Source organism: Simochromis diagramma, unplaced genomic scaffold (genome assembly GCF_900408965.1).
Source record: "Simochromis diagramma unplaced genomic scaffold, fSimDia1.1 OVJJ01000602.1, whole genome shotgun sequence".
In the NCBI taxonomy this organism is placed as follows: Eukaryota; Metazoa; Chordata; class Actinopteri; order Cichliformes; family Cichlidae; genus Simochromis; species Simochromis diagramma.
In genome coordinates, this window is record NW_024387040.1 from 7,322,918 (window position 1) to 7,348,590 (window position 25,673).

Here is a 25,673-nt window from a genome sequence, read left to right on the forward strand (position 1 = left end):
AGTACATTTACAGGAGTTACTTATTAATTTATTTAACGAAACGGTTTCAGTACTACTTTAACTGTTACTGAATTGTCAGAATCTGCATTTGATATTATTTTTTCTCAAAAGAAAACAGAAAAGAAACACATACACATAAAAAAGCAGAGAATGCAGACATGGGGCAGAATATCTGTCCCTCTCCAACAACTGAAACGAACAGTTTACAAAATAATAAAATTCTTAATAAACCAAGCAGTACAAGATTTTCCAACACTTTCCCAGCTACTGTATTTAAATTAAAATATATTTTCATATCTTACACTATTTCAAATAACGAAATGTGATTCGGTAGCGATCTGTCAAAATCTAATTTACAATTCTGTGTATAAAAATATAATTTATGGAACCCCGCGAGGGTTTTTTTTCCTCTCTCCCCAAAATATAACAGTCAGCTGAGATATATATATATATATATGTATATATATGTATATATATATATATATATATATATATATATATATATATATATATATATATATATACATACATATATACATATATATGAAACTTACAGCCTGTCAAAGTCAGCTCCGTTTTACATGATCTTCTTTCTGTTTCCGATTTTTTTCCCCATTTTTCAATTTTTTTCTTCATTTTTCTTTTTTTTTGCATTTGATATTTACAAAAATAGATTATGCACAATTTGCTGCTCACACAGTTTCAGAATCCATTTATGTGACAGCAGCAGAGTTCACATGAGAATAAATTATTCAAAGAGAAACTTTTTAAGGCTCCATTCATTCTTTGAAAGGGGGACACATCATGGAAAAGTCACTGAAATAAATATCCCAACTCCGCTGGGGCCCTTGTCATGTCACGTCTGTCTGTCAGTTCGCTTTTTTTCTTTCTCTCTTTCTCTTTTTAATTATTATTATTATTATTATTTTTAATCTACTGTATAGTTCGTGTGTCCTACATTTAAAGTCTCGTTCTGCTCCTGTCGCAGCTGTTTCAACTTGGGTATACCGACATTCCAAGTGGATGGATCGAGTGGCTGTCCAAGAGCCATGTCCCTAATTGATAAAGGATTTTGGAGTACCAGTGCACTCCTTCGTTTTGTACACTGCTTGGAGGCTGGGAGCTAAATAGGAACGAGGACACCCAGTGGGCGAGCCTGACGGGTGCCAGGGCCCAGTGTGCCAAGTCGTGGTCTTCGATCACTGCGTAACAGGACGCAAGGACCTGGTCCACCACGATGGTCCCCTGTGAGGTCACGGGCGCAAAGGAACCCTCGTGACTTTGCGTGTAAATCCGTTTGACGGTCACAGACTCGAGTCGACTTCGCTCTGCGTCAAAGACGAACACTTTCTGTCCAGGCTGGACTTGACTGGCGAAAATCGCAGACATCCGCTTCTCCGCCTCGCTGGAGCTGTTGCGGCTGACGAAGACGAGATGCGCGGCGGTGAGGGTTATTTTCTGGCCCGAGTCGGTTTCGATCACATAGAAGATCCTCCTCAGCATCGAATCTCGGTCTATAAACATGATGAAGTCGGTGTAAATTACATTTCCGTCGTCATCTGCTGTCATGACCCTGTCGCCGCTTTTGAGATCTTTGACTGCTTTCTTGGTGCCATCCTGAAGGGTGACCGTGGAGGATCCGGGGAAGCAGCCGCCTGACTTTGCTGCCACTGAATTTTCTGTTAGAAGAAACAAGAAAAACATTAAGTCGTTTTTCTCACTGCGAGACTTTTATTAATATTTTTTAACGCGTGCAAACAAACATCACATGCGCTTTGAACATTTCCAGCCCAGAACTCATTCAAAGGCCCATTCATAATAATTCAAATTGACTGAAAAATCCACCTTTATCTGTATTTTTTCTGCCTCTACACAACACGGTGGGCCATATGCATTTTGCATAATGATGTCGGCTCCTTGATGCCAGATGCGTATTAGCTTAGCCCACGTTGTCTGAGACGGGAAAACTGAAAGCCCTGGCTCATCTATTCTTAATTAAAAACCCCAATGAAGAGCAGGCATTGTTATTCTAAATCAACTTGTGGATCGAGCTACTCTCCGTAAAGAACACTTACGCCTTTCCCAGCTACTCTTCCCATATTTACTCAGGTGCAGAAACCTCTATGTGACAATTCACACAAATAGGCGACTCACAACTACTATTTACCCAGTGGAGCCACTTTTCCAAGCCTCTCGAGTTGTAGATTTGAATTTAAATGAGGGCCCGGACTCTTAAATGCTTTCTGTTGTGCAACATCAATGTCCCCCCTCTCCCTGTCTACCACCTCTCCCTGCTTTGTTGTCAGTCTTGATGACAATAATTTTGGCCTTGGTGGAACTCTTCACATACCAGTCTCTAGGATCACACTGTCCTGCACAGAGGGAGAAAAAAGGGTTTCCTACTCAGAATTTGGGGCTTTTAATCTTCTTTTAAGATTCCCGAGCATGAAATAAGGTGACAACTGAAAACCAGATTTACCCCAAACCAATTCAACATTGTTCAGCCAAATCCTTTTGGTAAAGTCGCATGACCTCCAATGACACGTCGGCCTAGCTCATACTGTGATCTCAAAACGTGTGTGCTGAATGATAAGTAAGGGATTTATCAATTAAAAAAAAAAAAAGAAGGAAAAAGCACCATGGTTCATCAGTCAAAGTGGAGGAAATATTTTCTGGGCGTCATAGGTGTCCAGTAGTGACGGCCTAGGTAGATTATGAGCCTCGATAAACCCCAAAAAACCAAACAAACAAACGGAAATGAAAATTCTTATGATTTTCTCACATATGATTAAAAACGATTACCAAATTCACCTTGCAGCACTTATTTTTATCAGAGAGCGAGAAAAATGTGCTATTTCTAGGTCACGCCGAGCACCCTCGTTAGACTATGGTAGCGGTTCCCACCAGGAGACAGTGTGGGGCGGTGTAAGATCAAGAAATAAGCTGCAACGAGAAACGCTTATAACGCCTATAACCGGGAAATGCCTATACATCACTCAGAGAAATGACTATTTACAGTTTCATAAAAACTATCCAGTTAAAACAAATGAAAAGATCTGAAACATCTGACCTCTGCACTTAAATGACCCCTCAAACACTAGGATTCTGTGATTAATCACTGAAATCATTGAATTGATCAGTGGTCACACTTGTCCACAATAAACATCAGATCAGTAAGCCCATGATAAGTATTATTGTGACTCTATTTTACTTTCCCATCACAATCAGCTGATACAATCTAGTCTTGGGTGAAACTTTTCCAGAAGATAAAACAGGACTGCTGCTTCCCTGAGCTGCACCTGTTGTTACAAACGATTGCAATCACGCCTGATGGGAAATGCGCGCCGTTGTCCTACAGCCAGTGGTGCGCATGGCAGATTATCAGCGCAGTTCTGTTTTTCTTTTTACTTTGGAGCCATACCTGCTTTCACGGAGCAGTGGATGTGGGCCTTAGATTCATAGTAGACCCAGTCAAATCCAGCTTCCACCGCCAGCCTGGACAGAGTGCCGTATTTGCTCTTGTCTCTGTCTGAAGTGGTGATGTCCACGGCTCTGCCCTCGTAGTGAAGAGAGTCTTCTAAATGGTGTCCGTCCTCGTCCCAGCCCTCGGTGACCCGCAGCTTCACTCCGGGCCACTGGTTCATCACGGAGATGGCTAGCGAGTTCAGTTTGTCTTTACATCTCTGTGGGAACAAGAAATGAATCCATGCATCACCGGAACTGCCCGAAACAGCACCACAGTGCGCAAATATCAGCTTTTATGAAGTGAAAATCACTCAAATCACGGGTTGCACTGACACAGCTTAGCTGACGAGAGAAATAGGGGCTGATAAGCGGTCAGAGAAATAAAATATTAGATCACCTAATCAGCCTTCCGACAGATTTATTACATTTCAGCAATTACCCTTTGTGCCAGAAGAACTGTGTGCTTTATCATCATTTCCACCTCAGATTCCGGTTCATTTTCTGCGAAGAACATATAAAGCATCACACTGTAGCCCCCACACTCATGTGGTCATAGAAGTGTGGTCCTGCTGGTGTCCCTTCACTCTCTCCTCCTCGTCCTGCATGACCTGCTGTTGCTGTGCGCGCTTGTTTTTTCTTTCTTTCTTTCTGTCTGCTCTTGCTATTTCCGCACAAAGTTCCAACTTTGTTAAACCTGCACCTGTCTGCTCCCTCATCCCCGCACATTATACCCTTTGTCCCAACTACAAATCGCAGAGGAGCACAACTAATAAGCAGCTTTGCTAGGGAGGCTCCTTATCGATCAATATCTATGATTTTAGTCGAGAAAGAGAGGATTTGGAACACGATGAGATTTTAGTACATGAGGACTTTTGCCTTTATTGGGAGGACAGTGCAGACAGGAGGGTGAAGAGAAGCTCATCAGCAGACAGCAAGGTGGAGAAAAAGTGAAACTAAATGGCCTTCTCGTCCAAGGAATGAAGCATCCCACGTGGCAATGTGGCAACGTGGTCCAGCCAGGACCAACATACTTGGCCCTGGCTGGACTTTTCATTACCGATCAGGAGACATTCCCCGATCTATTCTAGATCCAGTATCAACAAAAAGAAGAGGTGAAATGTTTGTGGGCAAGAAACACATGTGCACACACAGCAAAAGTGCCCCCCATGTGTTGTGTAGAAGCTGATGCAAACAGGCTGTTTGTTTAACGAGGTTGAGTTACATAGGCTCATGTGATTCACAACTTTTTTATATTTAGATATTTATTATATTTTCTCACAAAAACGAGCAGCGCTTTAGTTCATAAACACGCTCTGACGGAGGCAAATTCCACATATTGACCATATGTGTGGATTTTATTGCTTAGAACTGAGAAAAGTAAACATCTGTTAAACCAGATCCGCCAATGTTGCCCGAGTAACAAAAGCATGAACACCACACAAGGGTTAATATCAATTAAAGATTAAAACTGGACCAACTGAGGCCTCTCGCACAACTCCATCCCCCCACCCACCTGACTCCCCTGTTTCCTCCCAGCTGAGGTGAAACACTGGAGCTGAACTGCGTCTCTGATCCTGAGCTTGCATTTCTCAGTGTTAGCAGCAGCGTCAGAGGGCACATCTCGGGTAAGAAAGCTGCTGATGAAATATTGATAAGGCACTGCATTCGCTTCACTGGCCTATAACATATGGGTCTTTGGTCTTGGAGAGGTGCGAGCAGTGACCCTTTTCTATCCAGAAGTGTTGCATTAAAGACAACATTAATACAGTATGAATTCACGAGTCTGCATTAGGCGATGAATGAGGGAGTCTTTTGTCAGTTGCTTGTTTTCTTTAAATTAATAATTGATGTCCAGATGATATGAAGATGATCTTCAAGAGCAGCTGCCTCCTTAAAATATCTGGAGTTGGTTGAACCCTAAGCTCTCCGCGCTCTAAATGAAGATGCCTGGCCTTCTCCAAGACAACTATTCTGGACGCCGAATCAATATGTCAAATAAAACATCACAAAGAGTCTTTTCAGTCCAGCGGCGGAGGGAAACTTTCATTACTCTTCTCCTGCAAAGTCTTGGAAACGTGACATGCCTTCTTAAGTCGAGGTGTTTTGGCTGCTGACTAACAGACTTGTGAAATATCCCAGGATTGCACTGGGGGCAAAGAAGAGCCCACTGCCCTCCCACCCCCACGCCACGGTTGGGACAGTCTGAGGTCTTCAATCGGGGGTTGTTCACACAAATCTACCCGCTCGCATAACAGAAAACAAAGTCATATATATCAGTCGCTGTTTTATGAGCATATCACACTTGTAGAATGTGTTGAATTAAAAAAAAAAACCCTCCTTAAAAAACCCTTCTGCATACTGAGAGAGACTGTCGGAGTCAAGAGCCGTAAAGCTTAACCTATTTATTAATTCATTAGGTCGTGTGCCGCAAATCAAGCCAAATTCTGCTCAACCACCATGAAGCCCAGCAGGGCGCCTTGGACCGGCGCTTTGTGCTCGGGGTAAAGTTGTTCAACAGCCTGCCTCTTAATCTTTTCACAAATGATTTGGTTAGAGGAAACACTTATCAGCTACCTGTCAGTGCAAACAAGCCGCCAGCTCATCTCGTTTCCAACTCGTTTGCACTGCAGGCTCTTAACACTGTTACGCTTGGAGGGGGAGAAAAATAGATGAAAAGTCTGGCACTGGGTCTAATGTAAAAAAAAAAGTAACCCCTGACATTGTGGCTTACAGTTTCACTTGTTTAAAGAGGGCAAATCAAAGTTGTTGTTGTTTAATTTTAAGTCATTTTATTGCCTTAAAAATCCCTTTGGAGTCTTATTTTGTCCCACTTTTCTGCGTAGAATGTCACTTAACACAAGTTGAATTCACGAGGGTCAGCGACAGGTGAGCATAAGTCTAAAAGCCGTGGAATAGCGGGTGATGGTCCTAATCAAGTCAGGACCCGTCACTTCGTGTATCTATTCGTAAATGTCTCTAAAGCGTATTTGTTGGCAGCTCTCTGGGAGTGCGCTGTGTCAAACTAGTTAGGAGTGCTTGTTCAAGCGCTTCTTCGAGTATATAATCTTGGCAAGACCTCACTAAACTGATTGACTGATTAATTCATTTATTGCACATATCTAACGGGGCTACTCTAGACACGTGCCTTGTTTCATTTATGAATACAACACCTATTTTCTAAACCGCGAGATAACGAAAGAAGTTCAAGGCATTCATGCGTAAAACTCCGTGCGTAAAAACCCTCTGGATTCATGCATAAAGCCTTGGCACGGCGTAAATCCCCATGTGATAATGCTTATGTTGCTTGCAGCTACACTTACTCTCCTTTGGGTGCACATGCTTCAATCTGGTGGCTTTACAGTGTCATATATAAAAAGGATAATCACACCTGTTTTAACTTACTGTGGCCTCCCGCTGACCAAAGGTTCTAAGTTCAAACTGTGTTTCAAGCCCCGGCGAGGGGCGCCTAAAAGTTCTTTCGTGTACATTTTCACACTTAGAGTCGGTCGCCGTGTTTTCTGTAAACAGTCAAGTGGGAAATGGATCACGAACAAACCCAAATAAATCCAACAAACAAAAAGAAACCCCCAACAGGCCACGCTGCACAAGCGTATGGTGCCACATGTAATCACAATTTATCAGCTCTTCCACCTCCCACCGTTGTTCGTTTTGATGCTGACCTGCAAAAGCAAATCCTTATAGGCATGCGGGTCTTTTTACTCAGAGTAAAAGCTTGGATTAAGACAGGTGCTTCTTTAGTTCAAAGATTCTCGAAATAATGGTTAAATTAAACTATGTTCCTGCTAGAGACCTGGAAACCCCCACGGAGAATCCGTTTAGGTCTCTAACCCCTCGCCTTGGTAATCACATCCTCACACTACTGTAATTTCACGATCCCTGCGTATGAGAACCTATAGGTGTATAGCAGAGGAGATGTGGGGAGGGCTGAGCGACGCACGCACTGTGAATATTTTATTGGAGCTCGCCCTCATGCGTGGTGCTAGGCACGGGTTCAGGGACACCGGCGCGCGCCTTGCTTCATCACCACCACCAGCACCACCATCACCACCTTCATTTTATTATTACTGAGCCAATATCACCCAAGAGCTTTTTAATAATTCACCAGCATCTAAGTGCTAAAAGTCATGCTGAAGAGACGCGACATCCTGCAGCCTGGAGAGAAATCAAGGCATGTCTCCGATGTATGTGAGCCTCTTCTTAGCTGCACTGAACCGGGTATAAGGTTTTAAACTGACTGGCTGCAAGAGGATGAGATATTTAAAACAGACGCCATCCTTCGTGCAGGTGTATTGTAAAACACACCAGCACTCCTGTGCGCCTTGCTCGTGTAATTGGCCGAGTCCCACCCATTTACCAAGGCCTGGACACTCTCAAAGAAATGTCAGTTTTCATGCACAGATGCACGCCACGCGAAAGGCTAAATTACAGAAGGCTGTGCAAGGAAACGTCTGAATGAGCTACGCCATGCCTCAGTAAGCCCGGCTGTTAAAGCGATGCGCATCCCCAGGGCTGGGGTAAAGAAAAGGCGCTTAAACAAGCTGCAACGTAAAGCCGAAATAGGCAGCAAACACAGAAAGTCTGCATGAAATCTAACATGGACGTGCCCCTGTAAGGCAACAAAACGAGCCTCCCATAGATACAAATATAGATATGAGGAGAGGGGCACATTAATATTTTAAATACACTGTCACAATCATGAAAGCCGAGTGTCCTGACTGTCCGCCTGCACATCACTTATCCAGCTGGATTTCTATATTCGCTTCAAGCCTGCAGCCTTTGGAAACTCCCATGCTGGTGTATAAAGCGCATCTGCCTTTGCAGTGAAGTTAAAAGGCTCAGTGTGAAGAGTTCAGCAGCGGGTAAAACAGACTTCACTTAAGGTGCGCAATCAGTCTGACAAGGGAGTTGTTGCAGTACGCAGTGATGGTGCGTTAGGAAATGGACAGTGGGGGCAAAAAAATAAAAATCACAATAAAATTAAAATAAAAGGTTATTCCGTCTCCTTACCTGAGTCATTAGCCTGTCAGCACCGGTGTTCTCCTCATCCTTGAATATGATGTCTGTGTTATAATTGGGAGTCAGTTCTTTAAATCGCTCGGAGTTTCTTGTGATCTTGCCTTCGTATTTACCGCTTGCCCCGAGGGTCTTCTCCGCGACGTTGGGGATGAACTGCTTGTACGCAAGAGGTGTCAGCTTCTTCGGATGTCTTCTCCTGCCGTAGCCCCTGCCCGGTCCGCATCCCATCCCAGAGGATACCAAGGACAAGCAGATGAGACCGACCAACGCGATTTTGGTCCAGAGCAGCATTTTTTTTTTTTTTTTTGTCCTTTAAGATCTCAAACGGGTCACCGCTGCTATCTCTACAGTCTGCCTCTCCCGGCTCTCGCAGTGTCCTTGTCTCCTCTTCTACTTCGCCTTAGCTTGGTCTCTGTGTGGCAGGTGCGGAAATGAACGCCTCGGATAAATGGTAATAACGGGGCAAATCGAAGGAGGGTTTAAAAAAAAGTAGTGAGGGAATTAAAAGCCACGGGATCTCTAGTCGAGCTGCTGCCGCTTGTGTGTGTGCCTACCGCTTTTACTGCTTTGTATTATAGCACCGATCTATAGGGGAGGGACTTCATTGGCGTCGACTACCCCTCCTGATGTTATCCCACAAAAATCTTAAAAGATTTCTTCCACCTGAGGGTTAGCCTCTGTTTCGAGGAGGAGGGGCTGCTCCATGGGAAAACATCAATTATAAACTGTCTTTTTTTTCCACCCTCCCGTTTTCCAGTGTTTCACAGTAAGTGAAGCACAGACAGGGGAACTTGAACAGTGGTTCTCAAATCTGAAGCAGTGTAGTTTGGTGAATTGATTTGTGTGGGACAACTTTGAGCGCAGAATGCGTTTCCCAGGAGAATAAAACTGCTCATGGACGTGCAGTGCGCAAAGGCTGCATGAGTTGGCTGTGACACCCCATATCCACCGGAATAAACGCACGAATAGTATGGAATAGTTTGCTTACAGTGCAGTGAGATAAGAGATTTCATTAGATTAGATTAGATTGAAATTTGCCTCTAACTTCGCGTCCCTTTCAACAACAACAGCGTGCCAACGCGAATGTACGCACGAAATTTGCTCTAAGGTCACTTCTTAACTTATTGATGGTTCAAAGGCGCAATAAATCTGACAAAACATGGTACTGTAATGTACTTTTTGGACTAATATTATGGAGATTTCATCAGATCTAAAAAGCAAAAGTTGGAGTAACATCAGTGCCCTCTGCGCGCTCTTGTTTCCTACTTTAGTTTATGCGTAAAAATGCATTTTATTCTCCAAAATATCATTCCATGTGACTATTTTTCAACACATTCATCTTATTTTCACGCAGGTTTCTGGAACTCAGATTCAGAAAATGAAGCAGAGTCCTTAAAAATGAGGATGGGAACGGGACAGACTTACAGCACAATAGTAGACGAGGCTTTAGAAAGCGTTAAAAAAAAGTTTTAAAAAGCCACTTTTTATGGGGAAGAACCTATTTAGTGTGTAAAATATACTGATAGTGGGTAGCAACAATATTCTCTCCTACACAGTCAAAACCTACTTTACTCACAGATTCATAGTTTTGAAAAACTAACTTTTCGAAAGGAAAGAAATTATGACTTTTCTCGAGTATTAAAATAGATTTTATTTCAATCACCAACTCAACATTCTCATAGTCTCATTCCTATAATTAAAGGCCAATGAAGAAATATTTTACTGTTGTTGATTAAGGCTGTATTGTACCATGAGACACCACTGTATTCAAATTCAAGGTCCAGACAAAACAGACGTCTAAAATAATTCAGGAAGGAAAATTATTTGTGTGATAACAACGAGTAATTAGAGGAAGACGGGCTGTTCTGTTCTGAGGCAACTTTGGCTCTCATCACACAGACACTGTGGCACAGGTGCTCTGAAGTGAGGACAGATATGCCAGTCTTTGGTGTGGCTTCTCTCTCATTAGACCTCGCTCTGGCTGACCTCCAGTCTGGTGTTGTTTAGTCAGTGCCAGGCTTGTGGCAAAGCAGCTTGGGCAGGTGAGACCAACTGCTGCTCACTGAGACCACGATCATCAGCTCTTAGCCAAAAGATGGTTGGCACGCTGCTGTATAACCCAGAGTAAGATACTCCACTACCAGCTTTCAGTCTGCAAATCACTACCACCACTCAGTTTTTGCTGCATATGATTGAGATTCTTAAGATGTCTTCCTTAGTCACATTTCAGCGCCGACGTCTGCAGATGTATTCAAACACAAAGCTGACAGCACTTGTGGTGCCCTGAGGGACACCAGAGGCACTGTTTAGCCCCAGGTCAGGTGTCACAGCTCTGGGATATAACCTGGCATGCCACACAAATGCCTCAAACCCACAGGGAGGTGAAGCAGAGGTAGAAAGAGTCCTCAGAGGTCTCAGTCCTCCTGAAAAAGAGTAATAATACTTATATTAATGCTCACACTAACACAATTATTAAAGCAACAACCTATAAACTAACAAAAGAAAAAAAAGATGTTGAATGAAAATGAATTGTGCTTTCTAAAAACCAAGGTTTGCTGTTGGGATTGAACTTGAATTTCTACCGCAGAGGAAACCAAGCATCTCTCAGTCAGACCTGGGGCAAATAGTATTTGCAAACATTACACTTCATTGTTTGGTTTTGGCCTAATTCGGTGCCAGATGGGTGGAGTTTGCAACTAAAGGCAAAGCAAATCACTGCACACAGTTTAGACAATTAAAGTATCTGCATCTATTTGGCGTGTGAACTTTTATTTGAGCATTTGCCTTGATCAGACGTCTTAAAACAAACACCTTCTAAGATCCCAGATTTGTGCCATTATGTCACATTATGTTACTCTTTTATTTACAGTGGATTTGCATATGAGGGTGATGCAGAAAAGCAAAGGCCAGCTCTCTGAAATAATTCTGGAGGGATTGAGGGCATTACACAATTATTAAGAAGCCTGTTGCATGTGATGGCTAATCCAGTATGAGGCGTGAAAAACGGCCGATGAGTCATCAGTTTCTGGTTCGTTGTGTGTCCCATCTAACACTTTACCGTCCAAAATGTGCAAACGCACTTATGGAACCCTCTACCTGATCCATCGCATCGTCCTCATCTGCTGCGTTGCGCTGCCTTTCTTTAGAAGGCTCCCTCTTGTGTCTGACATTCAAAGGAATCAAAAAGATGTGCTTAGAATCAGACTAAATCCACACCCACATTTGATTTCATCTGCCACCGTCTCGATCAAGCACAAGCGAGATGCAACTAGAAGTGGTTGAGTGGAGTTTAACCAGTGTAAGTCCCCCCAATTACTGCTTTAAAGCCTCCTCCTGTCTGAATGTTTTGTAACATTGTTAGACGGATTAGGACTAGAGAATAATCACGCACAAACATATAAGCAGTGTCAGGCTTTCTGTCTTGTTTTCCGTTGCTGCAAATAGGGTTTCCTTTCTCCCAGGCCAACAGAAAGACAGCCCCACCGCAACTCTTTGTGGTTTCTCCTCGCAGGTGGAGTCCGCATTCAACCCTTTATCCTGTTTTGAACTTCTGGCAAACAGTTTATAGCACGGACACGTTGCCATCTATCCTATGAGCATGTGTACTCTTTTGTTAGAGCCACAAAGTTTGAATAATCTTCCTCTAAATGGTTTATCTAAGCCGCACGCATCAAGCATTAAGCAGAGGTAAAGAGTCAGAATTCAGCTGAACAGAATCAGGTGACCTGGAGCTAATCTGTCAAGTACAATGGAAATTTCACAATACAGTATCTAGAATCACAACCCTCAGCGTGCCCCGGAGTCTGTAAAGGCATTTTATTTGCACTCTCCTGCCGCTCCCAATACTTAAACATTAAACGCCAAGGCTAGACAGGCAGAACCTCTTTGAACTGCAGGGCAGGGTGAACTCAGTGGGAGGGGAAGGAGTTGAGTGAGTGGAGAACGGGGGGCTGGTGTTTGTGTGTTATTCCACCAGGTGAGTCAGCGCTGGCCACCGTGCGCTGCAACACCATCTCGGTCTTAAGCAACGGTGATAACAGAGGGAACGGCTCAGAGGGACTGACATGTGTCTGTTTACTTTAATGCATAACCGTACTGAGAGTTTCTGATGAGGCGTTGTGAAGAATTTACATCGAAACAAGCTGCTGTGTTTGTGGAAGCTTAGCCGTGTCTTTAACGTCCTAAAGAAAAGTGATACACGGCCGATATTACTTCACTTCTTCTCCAAACCGGTTTCAATGTCATGACGGCACAGGCGGCCGATTTCTTCCATTCTACAGAAAATATCTGAGTTTACACTTTAAGGGGTACAAATGTTATAAAAATAATAATATAGGGGAAACCAAGCAGACTCATGGAAAGCTAGTTTCAGCTGCAGCAACCTCCGAAGGAGATTTGTGTCTCCGATTGGAATCGAACCGGCTAATGCAAATGTGCTAACCACTGCAGTTTATTTTCTTCACCTCTGAATATATTTACTAAAATATAATGACGACATTCATCTCTAGACTAATGTAAATGTTTTTTGTGTGATAAAACATCTAAACAGCTAATACATGAACAAAAGCCTCACAATGTTTACGATCTGAACATCTCTATTTTCCTGAAATCAGTTCTTCCTCACTTAAATGAGTTCATATACAAACATTCAAGTGGCTCAGTGTGTTTCCAGAAACTGACCTGCGTTCACTTCACCAGTGAGTCCAATGAACCTGTGTCCTACATTAATATTGTAAGGTCGCTACCTCTTATATAAAGTGCCTCGAGACAAATGTTATTGACCAATAACTGGGGCTATATAAATAAAATTCAATAGATCTAAAGAGAAATATTTGCTTTCAAAGAGTACTTATGTGTCTGTGTTACATCTGTATTATGTCCAGTTTCAGGCTGTATGCCAAGGCACTGACACCAAAGGACACCTTGTGCACAACTGAGACACCAGCAGCATTTAATGGGATGTGGCAAACGCATAGATGAAAGAGCATCTACTTGCTTTTCAAAAGAAGATGAGGAGCAAACAATGTGCAAAACTCCAGTTTTGTTCTGAAAAAGACTTTTAAAATTTCAAACATTATCTAAGTGAATAAGAGTCTGTGGGGTTTTTGTATCTATTTTTTATAAAAAACCTCAGCGAAGCTCAGGGATGACAGCGTTTCTCCTCAGGGGAGAAAGGTTTGGGCTATTTTGTGACAAATAGATGTGAGGCTGGTCACTTCCTGTGCAAAAATCTCTGCCTGCGGACACAGACCCTAAATCACAGCAAATTAGACAATAAAAAGACGAGAATACTGCATGATACAAGAAGTTGGATGAAGTGAGAGGCTGTATGCGCGGGTGTGTTCTTGATACCTCTCTCTATGTACCAGTGTGAGAAAATCCTGACTGCAGCCTCCAGTCTGCATGTTCAGTCAGATTATATTTGGGCTTTTGTGAAAATAAGCCAAACCTTTTTCCCTGGAATTTCAGAGTTGATCACCTCATACAGGAACTTCGGCAGTCTGGATGAATGTGTCACTGCTTTGTTCCTCCATCTCAGCCTCTGAGTCTGCTTAGTATTGATTCAGAGGAAAACTCTCAGCTGCAGAAGAAATGACATGAATAAAACTGCAAAGTTAAATATATTTTATTTATTTGTCATAGACAAAGCAGTTCCAGTTAGGCTAAGCTAAGCTAAGCACCTCTGGGTTCATATTCTGAGACACAAATTCCCCTTTGGTACTGCATCATTAAGGACATCCGCTGTAAAGCTTTACCAAATTAATCATGTGGTGATTCCTTGTGACATGGGAGCAGCCAAACCTTTGTGTACCACCTACAGATTGAGAGATGCAGGATTTCTGAGAATGCTGGATTTGTTGTTATTATAGAGAAATTTAGATATAGAAAATACACAATAAAGATTTATCTTCTTCAGAGTGAATAGTTGATTTAACTTCTTTGTAATAAATGTTTCAATAAAAATGAGCAGAAATAAAAGGTACACATCAACAAGCTGAGGCTGAAAACACTGGTATCTGCACATTAAGTTGGAACCGGCAACCTTTTTGCTGCAGAAGTTGAAATATTGTGATCTTTCTTAGCATGAGTCACACTCCAAAAACACACTGCATACAGACCTTCCCATACTGCATCTTGTGTTCTCACCGCTTGCCTGTCTGCCTGCTTTTTAGTCAGTGTTTAGGCTCAAAGTTTAAAAAACAAACAAACCCTAAACCAAGTGATAACTCCGATGGCCTTTCTTCTTTTACTGTAGAAAGTCAAAAACGTTACTGTCGTCATAGATTAGGGAGCAGTTTGATGACAAGTGAATTGAAATTTATAGGTGCCTTTTTAAAAGAAGCTGGAAAAAATGATGCCAGTAGGGTCAATTTTTTTTTATCTTTTTCAGTTTTAAGATGTTAAAAAAAACAAAAACATTAATTACATTCTGCAAAACCTGTGAAAGCAACTAAATTATAACGCAAATCTGGAAGAATCAGCGGCAGCATGTGAGTTCATACACGGCGTTAATATTTTACATCAGTCACAATATGTTCATCCACAAGACTGCAGGAAACGAGTTCAATCGAAACAAACTCAATGACTCAGGGGACATAAAGTTGTGAAACTGCGTGTAACCATCTGAAACACCAGAGTTAATCACACTGATGTGAGAGTATCAGCGGTACAGATATACTTCTTAGAGATGAGCAATCTGCTTCAACACGAACGCTTCAGGATTTGCTTTCATTAAAGAGAGGACACTGATTTTATCTCTCTAATGAGTCCTAAACGCTTCAAGTGTGTGCCATCACACCTCGGGCTAATAAACCCCCCCAGAAAGAAGTGTTAATAACTCTCCACTGCCTAAAATAAAGAATAAGAGCACAACAAACAGCAGCAAAGCTTCGGTCACGCCCAGTTAGCAGGCTACTACACTACCCATGCCAACCACATTAACCACCTGCGTCTGATAGTTGCTTATGCAAATATGCTGCTCCTCAATCAGCTCTTTCTCATTTGCCTTGATGATATCTGCAAAACAATGTGTCATCGCGCTCATGCCCCGATGTTTATTTGTTCTGTTGCCTGGTTAAATATGTAATCCGTATTTATTTTTTTCAATTCTAAACATCACTTCCTGCATTCTTGCAATTTTAGTTTTACCTTTAAATCATTTTAAAGTTCATTTGCTGCAAATATATGTAGCTTTGTTAAAATAGAAATGGTGCTGGCCCGCACACAGTTTGCGTTCCAGTTTGATTTCTCAAAATCCGTCCTAAAGCAGCCCATATCCTTCTCGCCTTGTGTGTTCGTTCAGACTTTACTAATCCAGGAAATTGCTGCCACTCATCAAAGTTATTGCCTGGAAGGAACAAGGAAGCTGAACTTAAGTGACATTGCCTCATAGCTTATTATGGATTGTGTCTTTGGATGGATGCAGATCTCTGTCAGGTGGATATCTGATGGGAATTCAAAGTGAAAAGGGCAATAAATTCTGAGTCAGTTACAGCAGTTCCTGTAACGATCAATGCTTTTTGTGGGTGACAGAAGTGATGCAATGAAAACCCTCTTTTTTTCTGTGGCATACATATTGTGTCTATTGATTTACCGCTCAAATATGGTTGATTTGGCTAATTAATATCAAATACAAAAGCAATTTATACTTAAGAAGTGTTCTGCCACTTAAGTGCTTTGCTCCTAGAAACCTGACGGACTCTGAAAGTGGATGCAGGCGACTACTTTTACAAAGGCCTGATCACTTTCCATTTTAAAACAACTGTTTACTGTGGACAGTGCTTGTCCACGGTTCGTTCTCATTTTGCTTTTGCTTTTGTACTTTCCCCCATTTTTTCTTGTTGTCTTCTTGTCTGTGCCAGTTTGGGTGTCTGAAATTCTTATTTTGTATTTGTAAGCTAACTTAACAATCTCAGTCTGCGAATGGACCCTGCTAATTTAGCACTCCTCTCATCTCAATATGGTCACTTCTGGGTCCACAAAACCAAGAAGGCAATGGCCTAAATTCTACAATCCCACGGCCGATGTCACCGTGGGTATTTTCGATTTGCCGTATACAATTTATGCTAACAATTTTGGTTAAGCTAGTATTAGCTAAACTAACCTCAAGGGTTGGTAGGCGTAGCTGTAGCTAAGTGGCATGGTACTCACTGTTAAGATTGTGATCAATATTTAAATATTATTTTTTATCAAACCAAAATATTTCACTACCTGAAGTCATGTGAAGGACTAAGTATTTATAAGACTCTGTGCAGCACTGTGAAAAACCTAGTATACTATTACTGCTTTCATGGGAATTAAGAGGATTAGTAGCAGCCAGATAATCAAACGTAAGTGCTTAACTGATCATCAGCAACTGTGAACAACTCTATAAAAGCAGAAGTTTGGGGCATTTTGTTGGTCTGGCGCATTCAGGTGTGTGTTAACATTGTGTGCAACAGTCTTCCCTGGAGTGGAGGTCCCAGGAAATTCACCCCAAGGTTCAGCCCCCTGTGTAACCCTCGAAGAAAGTGCAAAAGAGCCTACATGTCAGACTCTATAGGCCCCAGTTAGCATGTTAAAGCTCATGAACGTATGATTAGAAAAAAAGAAATGAACAAGTATGGCTTGTTTGGAAGGGTTGCCGGGACAAACAGCACGAACACCTCATAACAGATATTAAGCACAGTGGCGTAGAGGTTATGATTGGGCTTGTTTTGCAGCCACAGGACCTCATGTGCATACCAAAGTAATCTAGAGTCAAATCTGAGGCCATGTGGCCAACAGCTAATGCTTGGCCAATACTGTGTCATTCACGTGGACAGTCATCTCAAGCACAACAGCTAATCTACACCAGAATGGCTGAAAATAAGTAAATGAATAAATATAGGTGTTGCAATGGTCCAGCCAAAGACCAGACCTTAAACTGACTGAAATGCTGCGGCAAGTCCTTAGTCCTGAGTGACTAATGAAGTCATAGCAAAAACAGGTATTTGGTGGTTCTATAAGCTATTGAGTCATGGAGTGGATTGATTCACACGACTGCACAGAATACTGCTTTTGTTTTTTTTGTTTTTTAAATAATCTGATGTTTCTATCAAGCTCTAATACAAACAGTCAATGATGAATGTACGCACCTATCCTGTCACCACACTCCAGAATCAATAGATCTGATCAGAGGGTAACGGTAACTCCTGCAGCTGTTGTAATTTAGACAAGCAGCAAAATACCAAAACATGTCAAAATGTGCACACCGGCAAACAGTCGACTGCCTCCAAATGGGATAGTTTGCCTCAGTGAATGTATGCAAGAGTGCATATGGGCACGTGCATGCACGGCTGTAGCAGCGGGAATAACATCCCTGCAGGAGTTAATGAGGCGAGTGACTGACGGAGCAGCCCGCCTGTGTCAACGCAGTATGGAAGAGAGGCAGGTTGGGAGTTTAAGGTCTAAGGGAACTCAGGTGAGTAGAGAGAGCAAGCAGGGCATCAGCGTTGATGGGAAAATGACAAACACTGCGGAGTCTGATTAGCATACGGACTGTGCTGCGCCGCTTGCTTACACCTTGGCGATGACCGCTGCCACTCACGTTTTCACCCCTTGAATAACAAATTCCACCTTCAGACATATTCACTGTTTTTTTTTTTTTTTACAAGCAGAAAATCTACAAGAAACGTACAATAAATCAAGGAAAGACCAAATCCCTTTATGGCTCGTTTATAAAATGCTGCCAAACAACCAGTCACTGAGCTCTCATACCTATGTTTATGATTTGTTTAGCCGGTGTGTTTGTCGGAGCTCTGGGTTAATTGTCTTTGAAGGCAGAAGCTTCTGTTTGTGTCCTCCGAGGGAAAATGTGGGGCATGCCCTGCATTAAATCTCCTTTGATGTCTGATCAGTAACAGACAGATTTAACTGACTGACAATAAAATAAAACACATAAATCACAGATGAATAGGCTCTAAAGTGATATTCCCCTTTTTAGTAAGAGGCGACCTCTGGGGCTGTAAAATCAGGCCAAAAAATGAAGTGCAGTTCATAGAATGGCCACTTGGGGCAAGGTCCAAAAGTGTGTTAACTTGTACACGCTAATTAGAAATCAAAGCATATAGTTAGGGGTGAATCAGGTGACCCTGAACCCTTAGTTATGTTGAGATAGGTCTAGGCTGCTGCCAGCGTCCCATGATGCATTGCTTCTTCTTCAGTCACCTTTTTCGCTCACTATGTGTTTATAAACAACGTTTCTAGTGTGTCTTTGTCCTGTCTTCTTCCCCTCACCGGTTGCGGCAGATGCCCCCACATTTCTTAACCTCTTTCTGCCAGAGGTTTTTTCCTGTCAAAAGGGAGTTTTTCCTTCCCACTGTCGCCAAAGTGCTTGTTCATAGGGGGTGATATGATTCTTGGGGGTGTCCTTGTTTTCTCTGTATTATTGTAGGTTCTTAACCCTTCAGTACAATTCCTTACTTTTTGCGCTAAGCTTAGTATAAAGGCTTGGCCTAATAATGTCCTCCCAAAACAAATAAAACTCTAAGGACTAAACATATTTCAAAAGTACAAATGACAAACTACATTACTTCAGGTGGCTTATATGCAGAAGAAGGGGCTGCATGGGCATGTCTGAACAAGACTCAAACACCATATTTCTTTGTGCTATCACATGGGGTCAGATCATGTTTGTAGGCCAGGAGTTGCCCTGGATGTTGGTTTATACCCCAAACTGGGAGAAACAAGGTGCGAGAAATATTTATATTTGGCAGTTAGCGAAGCTATCCCCACTTCCTGTCTGCAGGTGGGAAACTCCTCATCCTTTATCTTTATTGCCTCAGAGAATGGCTGCCCCGTCAGGAGCAGAGGGAGGAGTTTACTGGTTGATGGTTCTTTCAGCTTCTGCAGGGTGGAGAGGTTTATAAAAGGCTTAGATCACAGGTGAGAGGATCACAGAGCAGACAGCGCAGGTGTTTGAGGGGTGTACTGAAGGCTGCTGTAGTGCCGTGTACATATGAACATAATATCATATCGTACGCCGTCTTTCAGCTTTGTGAAGACGTGTTCTCCCTGCAGATCAAAAGAACAGGAAACGGACTTGCTCGCACTGGAGGTGACGGCTGCACTATGCAGTACAGCCAATCTCACAGAGATTATCTTGCTCAAGGCTCTTATTAGTTAATAGTAGCACAAATTGATTATTGTTTAGCGCTGCTGAAATGAATGTTTATGCTTTGTTCTTGCAGGAAAGGTGTTTTCCCACCTTTTGTTACTCAAATAACCCCAGCTCACACCATTTCTTATAAGGAAATTCCACATTACTACAATATTACAGGATTTTTGTGTGTCTCAGTAGCTACATGGATTCATTGCTGTTATGACACTTTCCAAATGTTTCTGTTAAGGCTAGACCCTCTTCTGTTCCACTATAATCTCACCAAACTATCAGAGGCCGGATTCCACCGCTGGAGTTTTCGGGAAGGTCGGGGACAGTGTGAGACTTCACCACTTCCCCTGCTTGCGTAGTTCCCTGAAAACTGACAGGACACTGTGCAAAAACTCACCCACTTGCTACATTGTCAAGTAAGTTGCCAACCAGACTGGGCTCAGCACTCAAAAATGTGTTGAATTCACAGCCTAAATGCTTTTTCTTTAAATACAGAAAGACGGAGAGGAACGCTTTAGTCCAAACGGGCCGGCAGTAGGCGCTCAGAGCGACGTTAAAGCAATTTTTTAGGTCACAATCTATATTTGATTCTGCAGAGGGTCGAGAATATCCAGAAACCTCAAGAAAAGCAGATCTGTGTCCACGGATCCCTGTCAGTCTGTTTGTCTGGCTCCGTGTCTGGGTCAGGCTTGAAACAATGTTTAGTGTGACGCACGGCAGCCAGGCTGCAGATAGGTAGAGCAGAGGTGTCTTGAAGTTATTCGGCCCCACAACACTGACAGCAACCTCGAGTATATGTCAGCTCACGTGAAACAAGACGCACCAGATCGTCCTCCACCTTAAGCTTTGGCTGTAAAAACCATAAATCAAAAAATAGCATCTTATTGCATCAATGTATATAATCACAGTCACGTGGAGTCCAAGAATTTAGTGTTAAGGACTGGATGATTGGGAGCGATTTTATTTTTTCAAAAGTTTAAAATTCATTTGACTTGAGTAACGAAAGTCAAAAAATGACTAAATTAAACCACAAATGGACAAAAAAGTGTAGTCCAAAGACTTTCGCTGCTGTGAATAATAATAATGTCAAGATCAGCTCTGTTCTGATCCCTAAGCTGTGTTAAGAGCCTTATTTTGCATTGAAAAGACACTTAAGGTGCTAATATAACAGTAGCAAGTGAATAAAAGTGGAGGTAATGGAGGTGGATCGATCTCTGGAGAAGTTTGCATAAAATCATCTTCTGATAGTCCTGCCATTATTGAAAAGGTGGTAGTTAACAGACTTTTACTGAGGCGACAGCCGCAGCGTTCAAAGCACTTAAAGAGCAGTGAGTGCATCAAAGAAAAAATAAAAGAGTGAAAAAGGAGAAAGTGAACAACTTTAATGAGGGTATGATCAGTGTGCAGCCGCTGCTCTTGTATTGAGAGCAAGGAAGGTAGCTGGCAGGGCTAGAATATAGACTTCTCCCCTGCTGCTCGCCATAATTTCCTCCCATCAGAGCACCTTACTTCACTTCTGTTCCTATAAATCACCACGTCAGAAAAAAAGGACAAAGAAGAGGAAGCAAGCAAAAGAGACACTAAAGGAGGGAAAGAAACTAAGAATACACTTAAATTGTTTCATTTTGCCATACATCTATCTCTACACATATCTATATAGATAGATTGATACATATATGTGTAAGTATGTGTGTATTTTAGGGTTTTTTTTGCATTTAATTCAGGTTTTTTCAGAATAAAGTCTTTTGGAGGATCAGTGCAGGAGAGGATCAACAGATGATTTGGGGGCCAATAGGGGGCACTGGGGGCCTAATCCACAACTTTGGGAGTAAGGATATGCCTTTCATTTTGCTCTCCCCACTGTCACGCTGCAGTGACTTTAAACTGGTAAAGCAAGAAAAGAATCAAACTTAATGTGCGTTATCTCATTTGCAGACATTAATGTGGGTTAAGGCGGCCTCGTGCAATCAATCTTTCGTGCTCGGTGAGACCACGGACACGGCTGCTGCCGTCTGAACTGTCATCAACGAGTCACTGATGTCTAATCAGGGCTTGATTGGCACCCTGGGTAGAGACGGCCTGTAAATCAATCAGCTGTGAAGTGCTGCTTCAAGGGCTCAGTCAGCTCTCTGCAAGTATACAAGCTTCTGTTGTGCTCCTATCAGTAATCGCATGCGTTTAATGCTGCTCATCCCCCCACCCAATATGCAGTTGTAGCATTTTTTTTTTCTTAAAGAAGATGATCAGGCTGTATTCAGAATCTTTGAAAAGCACCTTCGCTAATTACAACTCTTTCCAACTCTTTCCACCTCAGTGATTTATTTGCTGTAGCGAATTATGATAAAGCACATTGTTTTCGGCAATTACCTTGGATAGAGAGACTGACCTGCTCTCCCTTTCTACCTCCTGAGCCGTGGTTACCAATGGAAACAGTACAAGGCTAACATTTACCCTCACTCTTTTGTGTGATGTATTGCAGTAAAAAAAAAGAGAGAGAGAGAGAAAAGGTGCAGGAGAATACTGCGTGCAAGAGAGAGAGGGAGACGAGGCTCTGCAGAGACTGAACTTCCCCAACTAATGTACCTTGCTAGTCTGGTGGTGACAAAGATAAATTAGCTAAAGAAAGAGCAGGGGACGCTTCAACAGCAACCGACCCTCCGACACCAATTAGCAGATTGATTATGCGCCTGAGAGAAGCGGACGCTTGTCAATCAGCGCCACACAAGGGGAGCGACAGGAAGGAGCTGGTGTGGATGTACCTGGAATGTTAAAGGAACAAGAGGCTGCTCCAGGGGATCCATACAGAGGCACTGATCCATACGACTGTGTAACGCTCAACACTAACACACTGAAACAGCAGAGGTGCAAATACCACTATGCCACACGGAATACCTTCACAGGGTGCAAACTCAAATACCTGTATGACTGGAGGCACAGAGGCCCGTTGTGATGGCTGATCATGCGCCCAGCTTCCTGTACCCTGAGATCTGAGTGGATTACAGTCTGTAGGTTTTTGTTTTTGGTCCGCGTGCAAGCGTGTCTGCATGCATACACGTGTATTCTTGTTTGTATTCACGCACACCGTGTTATCCATCAACTCCCAAGGGGCTGGGCATTGGTGTCCTCTGCACGGTGACAGTCCCGTTCGCCTTCATTTAGCAAGGACACACCAGCAAGGACATAAGGTAAATAAACGCCAGCCACTAAATTTAGTGCCACCTGATAGATGCACAGGCCCAAGACAAGAAGAGAGTTCATCTCTTTTTACTCAGATACAAGAAAACCCCAACTGTTCTTTTTTTTGGTGTGATGAGGTTAAAACCAGGTTACCGGCACGCCGTCAGTGTAAGAAACTGCAAGATTTGCTGCAGCTCAGTTTGAAATATCACCTCACATATGCAAAAACACACACGGGCAAGTCAACAGTTAAAAGTCCACACAGCTCAATGGGGCAGTTAAACATGGAGAAGATAAGGGCACAATTAGATTTGGCTGGAGGAGGAGAGACCATTAGGTCCTGATTCTCTGTCTCCCCCACAGAATATATGGTCCACAGTCACTCTTAAGAGGATGAGACGATGACATCACCCTCATATTCAGAATACCTACTGCATGAAAGAATGAAAAAAAAAAGAGAGAGGAAACAGAAACCAATTTGTTAGATTAAATATTTCCCATGCAGCCAAATGATTTAGAAGGTCTGCTGACCGCAGTCACTCAAGGTTTTACCTCCCCTAAGACACAGCATTCTGTCAATCCGGCCCAGCCAGAATTTCTAATTATAGGCTGCAGACGCAAGAAGGTCAAAAGCTTATTAAAAGTCAAGATTAAAATTCCCAATGCATATTATAAGCCACCTCCTCCCCTGACTAGCAATTATTTGCTAACTCATGCCAGTACAGTGAGCAATATTCCTCAGGAGGAGCATGTTACGTGTGAGGTGAATATGTGTTTCTGTGGAGGGTGTAGGGGGGGATAATAGCGTTATAAATGATGTGCAGTTAGTTATTTGACTCTGCTGACATCTGCTTGCTGCTGTCTACTTCCTGGTCATAAATAATAATTGAGATTACTTTAAAACCTCAAATTACAGTATTGGAAAAAATCCATCTTTGCTGTCTTGTTTTTTCAGTATGTTTTGGTAGTTTGTCTCCATTTGGCTGTAAATTGTAAATCAATCGCTCAGATCTTTGCGTGACTTTTTTACGCGTTCGCGCTGGACAGCTGTGTACAGATGTGCGCCCGTGTAAATGTGCAGGTCATGAGTTTAAGAAGAATGGAAAGTAAACGTTTAACCATGAAGCCGTGGTTATTAGAGTAATCATTTTAAAGCACATTTGTAGGCCATTTATACTCTTATTTTTAGTAATGCCATGTTCAACTCATTTAAAAGTGCCTTTGGATGTTTATCACACTAATTAGTGTGAATACTATAGAACTTATGAAAACTGTGATATAACCCACTGGTTTATGACCTCTAGTTTTTACTGACTGTTATGATATCTGGACATTTTCTACTTAAAGGGGAAAGGGGAGAAAATATAGAGCCAATACTCAATAAGACTAAACAGTACCCATCTTAATTATATTAAATATATATTTCGTTTTCGAGCCTTTATTCACTAGGACAGTGTACAGAAGACAGTAAAGCTTGGAGGAAGACCAGGGTAAATGGCCTGTGGACTGATTTGTACCCAGACCTCTGTATTAGCCTTATGGCTAATGAGCAGAAACTCTCATCATGTGTAATTTTTAAGTGCTAATACAATTTAAACAAAAGAATTATATAAAATTGTGCCGTTTTCATAAAACTCTGCTAGGTGGTTGAAACATTTGCAATAAAACCTTTCTTTAAAGTCAGTGTAAAGCAGAAACCCTGCTGAGCAACATATTATTAACACTCTACCAAATAGGGTGAAATATTTGTTTTCTTTTAAACCAACTTGAGATGAACATAATTAGATATTACAAGAGAAACTAAAAAATTTTTAAGACTTTGCATGTAATTCTTTAAAAGATTTTTTTAAAAACTACCCAACATAGTGGCTGTAAGGTTTGCTAATTATAATGTTACACACCAAAACACACACAAAAAAGGTGGGTGCTAATTTTAACTTAAAATCACAGTTTACATATAATAATCGCTTGCCAAAGCTAAACTGATGCACACAACAAAGAGCTGCTGTAGACTTAGCTACCAATGATACACGCTATTAGCAGACAACAGTGGGTTGTCCTAGCTTACTCCAAGTCCTTATGAGACTTCCTGGTGCTGCACAGATGGTCAGTATGGCTCTTCTTGTATATTCAGCTCATCATTCAAAGAAGACAAGATGTATTTGCATGATGAAGACAGAGCTAGCTAGCAAACTTGTGACTGTAACATCAGTAAGTGTAGCGAGAGGAAAACCACTGATGCTAACCTGTTCTGGTGTTTAGGACAACTGAGTACTCACTCTAACTTTATTTTTCAAACATGCATATGTTAAAAAATGATCTGATCTCTAAAACAAAATCTAATGTTTTAAATCTTACATTTATGTTGCATGTTTGTTTGCTGAAACTAGCATGTTTCTTTTATATAACCACAACTGCGCTTTTAGCTATGAAATCTATAAATGTCGTCTCTGCCCATTTGCATTATAAAAACAAGATTTAAAAAAAAAAAAACTGTTAAAGACATACCAACATGCTGTAGTTTATTTTGATGAGTCAAACTCATCATTCAAATACAAACAAAAAGGTTAGCTGAGACCTTAAAAAGCACCTTATTGATTTTGATTAATTTGTAATTGAATCAGAATCATATGAGAAGGCGTTTTAAAATTCTTTCTTTGAGTGGAAATGGAAGGAAGAAGCTGCCTGGAAAACCTAAAGTGAACCCTTTTTTCTGTTTGAGTCGGCTCCGTGCTTTAAAGATCTTTGCTTGCAGACTGCCTGAAAGCCTAGCCCTGGAGTAGCATGTTTTTTGTGCTATGGAAGCAGCCTCGCAGTGTCAAGGTGGGTCATCACAATAAACATCTTTTCTCCTTTTTTCTCA

At 42.0% G+C, this 25,673-nt stretch overlaps 1 protein-coding gene across 1 annotated transcript; it reads right to left on the reverse strand.

Annotated features, from left to right (window-relative positions):
- Window positions 1-610: 610 nt before the first annotated feature.
- Window positions 611-9,122, reverse strand: shha (sonic hedgehog signaling molecule a). Its single transcript, XM_040044235.1, has 3 exons — window positions 8,494-9,122; window positions 3,422-3,683; window positions 611-1,679 (listed from the first exon to the last, which is right to left on the reverse strand). The coding sequence occupies exons 1-3, from the start codon at window positions 8,791-8,793 to the stop codon at window positions 994-996; spliced, it is 1,248 nt and encodes a 415-aa protein (XP_039900169.1). The 5' UTR covers window positions 8,794-9,122; the 3' UTR covers window positions 611-993.
- Window positions 9,123-25,673: the final 16,551 nt, after the last annotated feature.

What these genes read in the sequence shown, in the direction of transcription:
- shha (XM_040044235.1), bottom strand. Translation starts at nt 8,793, where the DNA reads ATGCTGCTCTGGACCAAAATCGCGTTGGTCGGTCTCATCTGCTTGTCC. An exon ending in CTGACAGGCTAATGACTCAG is followed by an intron (nt 3,684 to 8,493) that starts GTAAGGAGACGG and finishes TTGTTCCCACAG; the next exon opens with AGATGTAAAGACAAACTGAA. An exon ending in CCACTGCTCCGTGAAAGCAG is followed by an intron (nt 1,680 to 3,421) that starts GTATGGCTCCAA and finishes TTCTTCTAACAG; the next exon opens with AAAATTCAGTGGCAGCAAAG.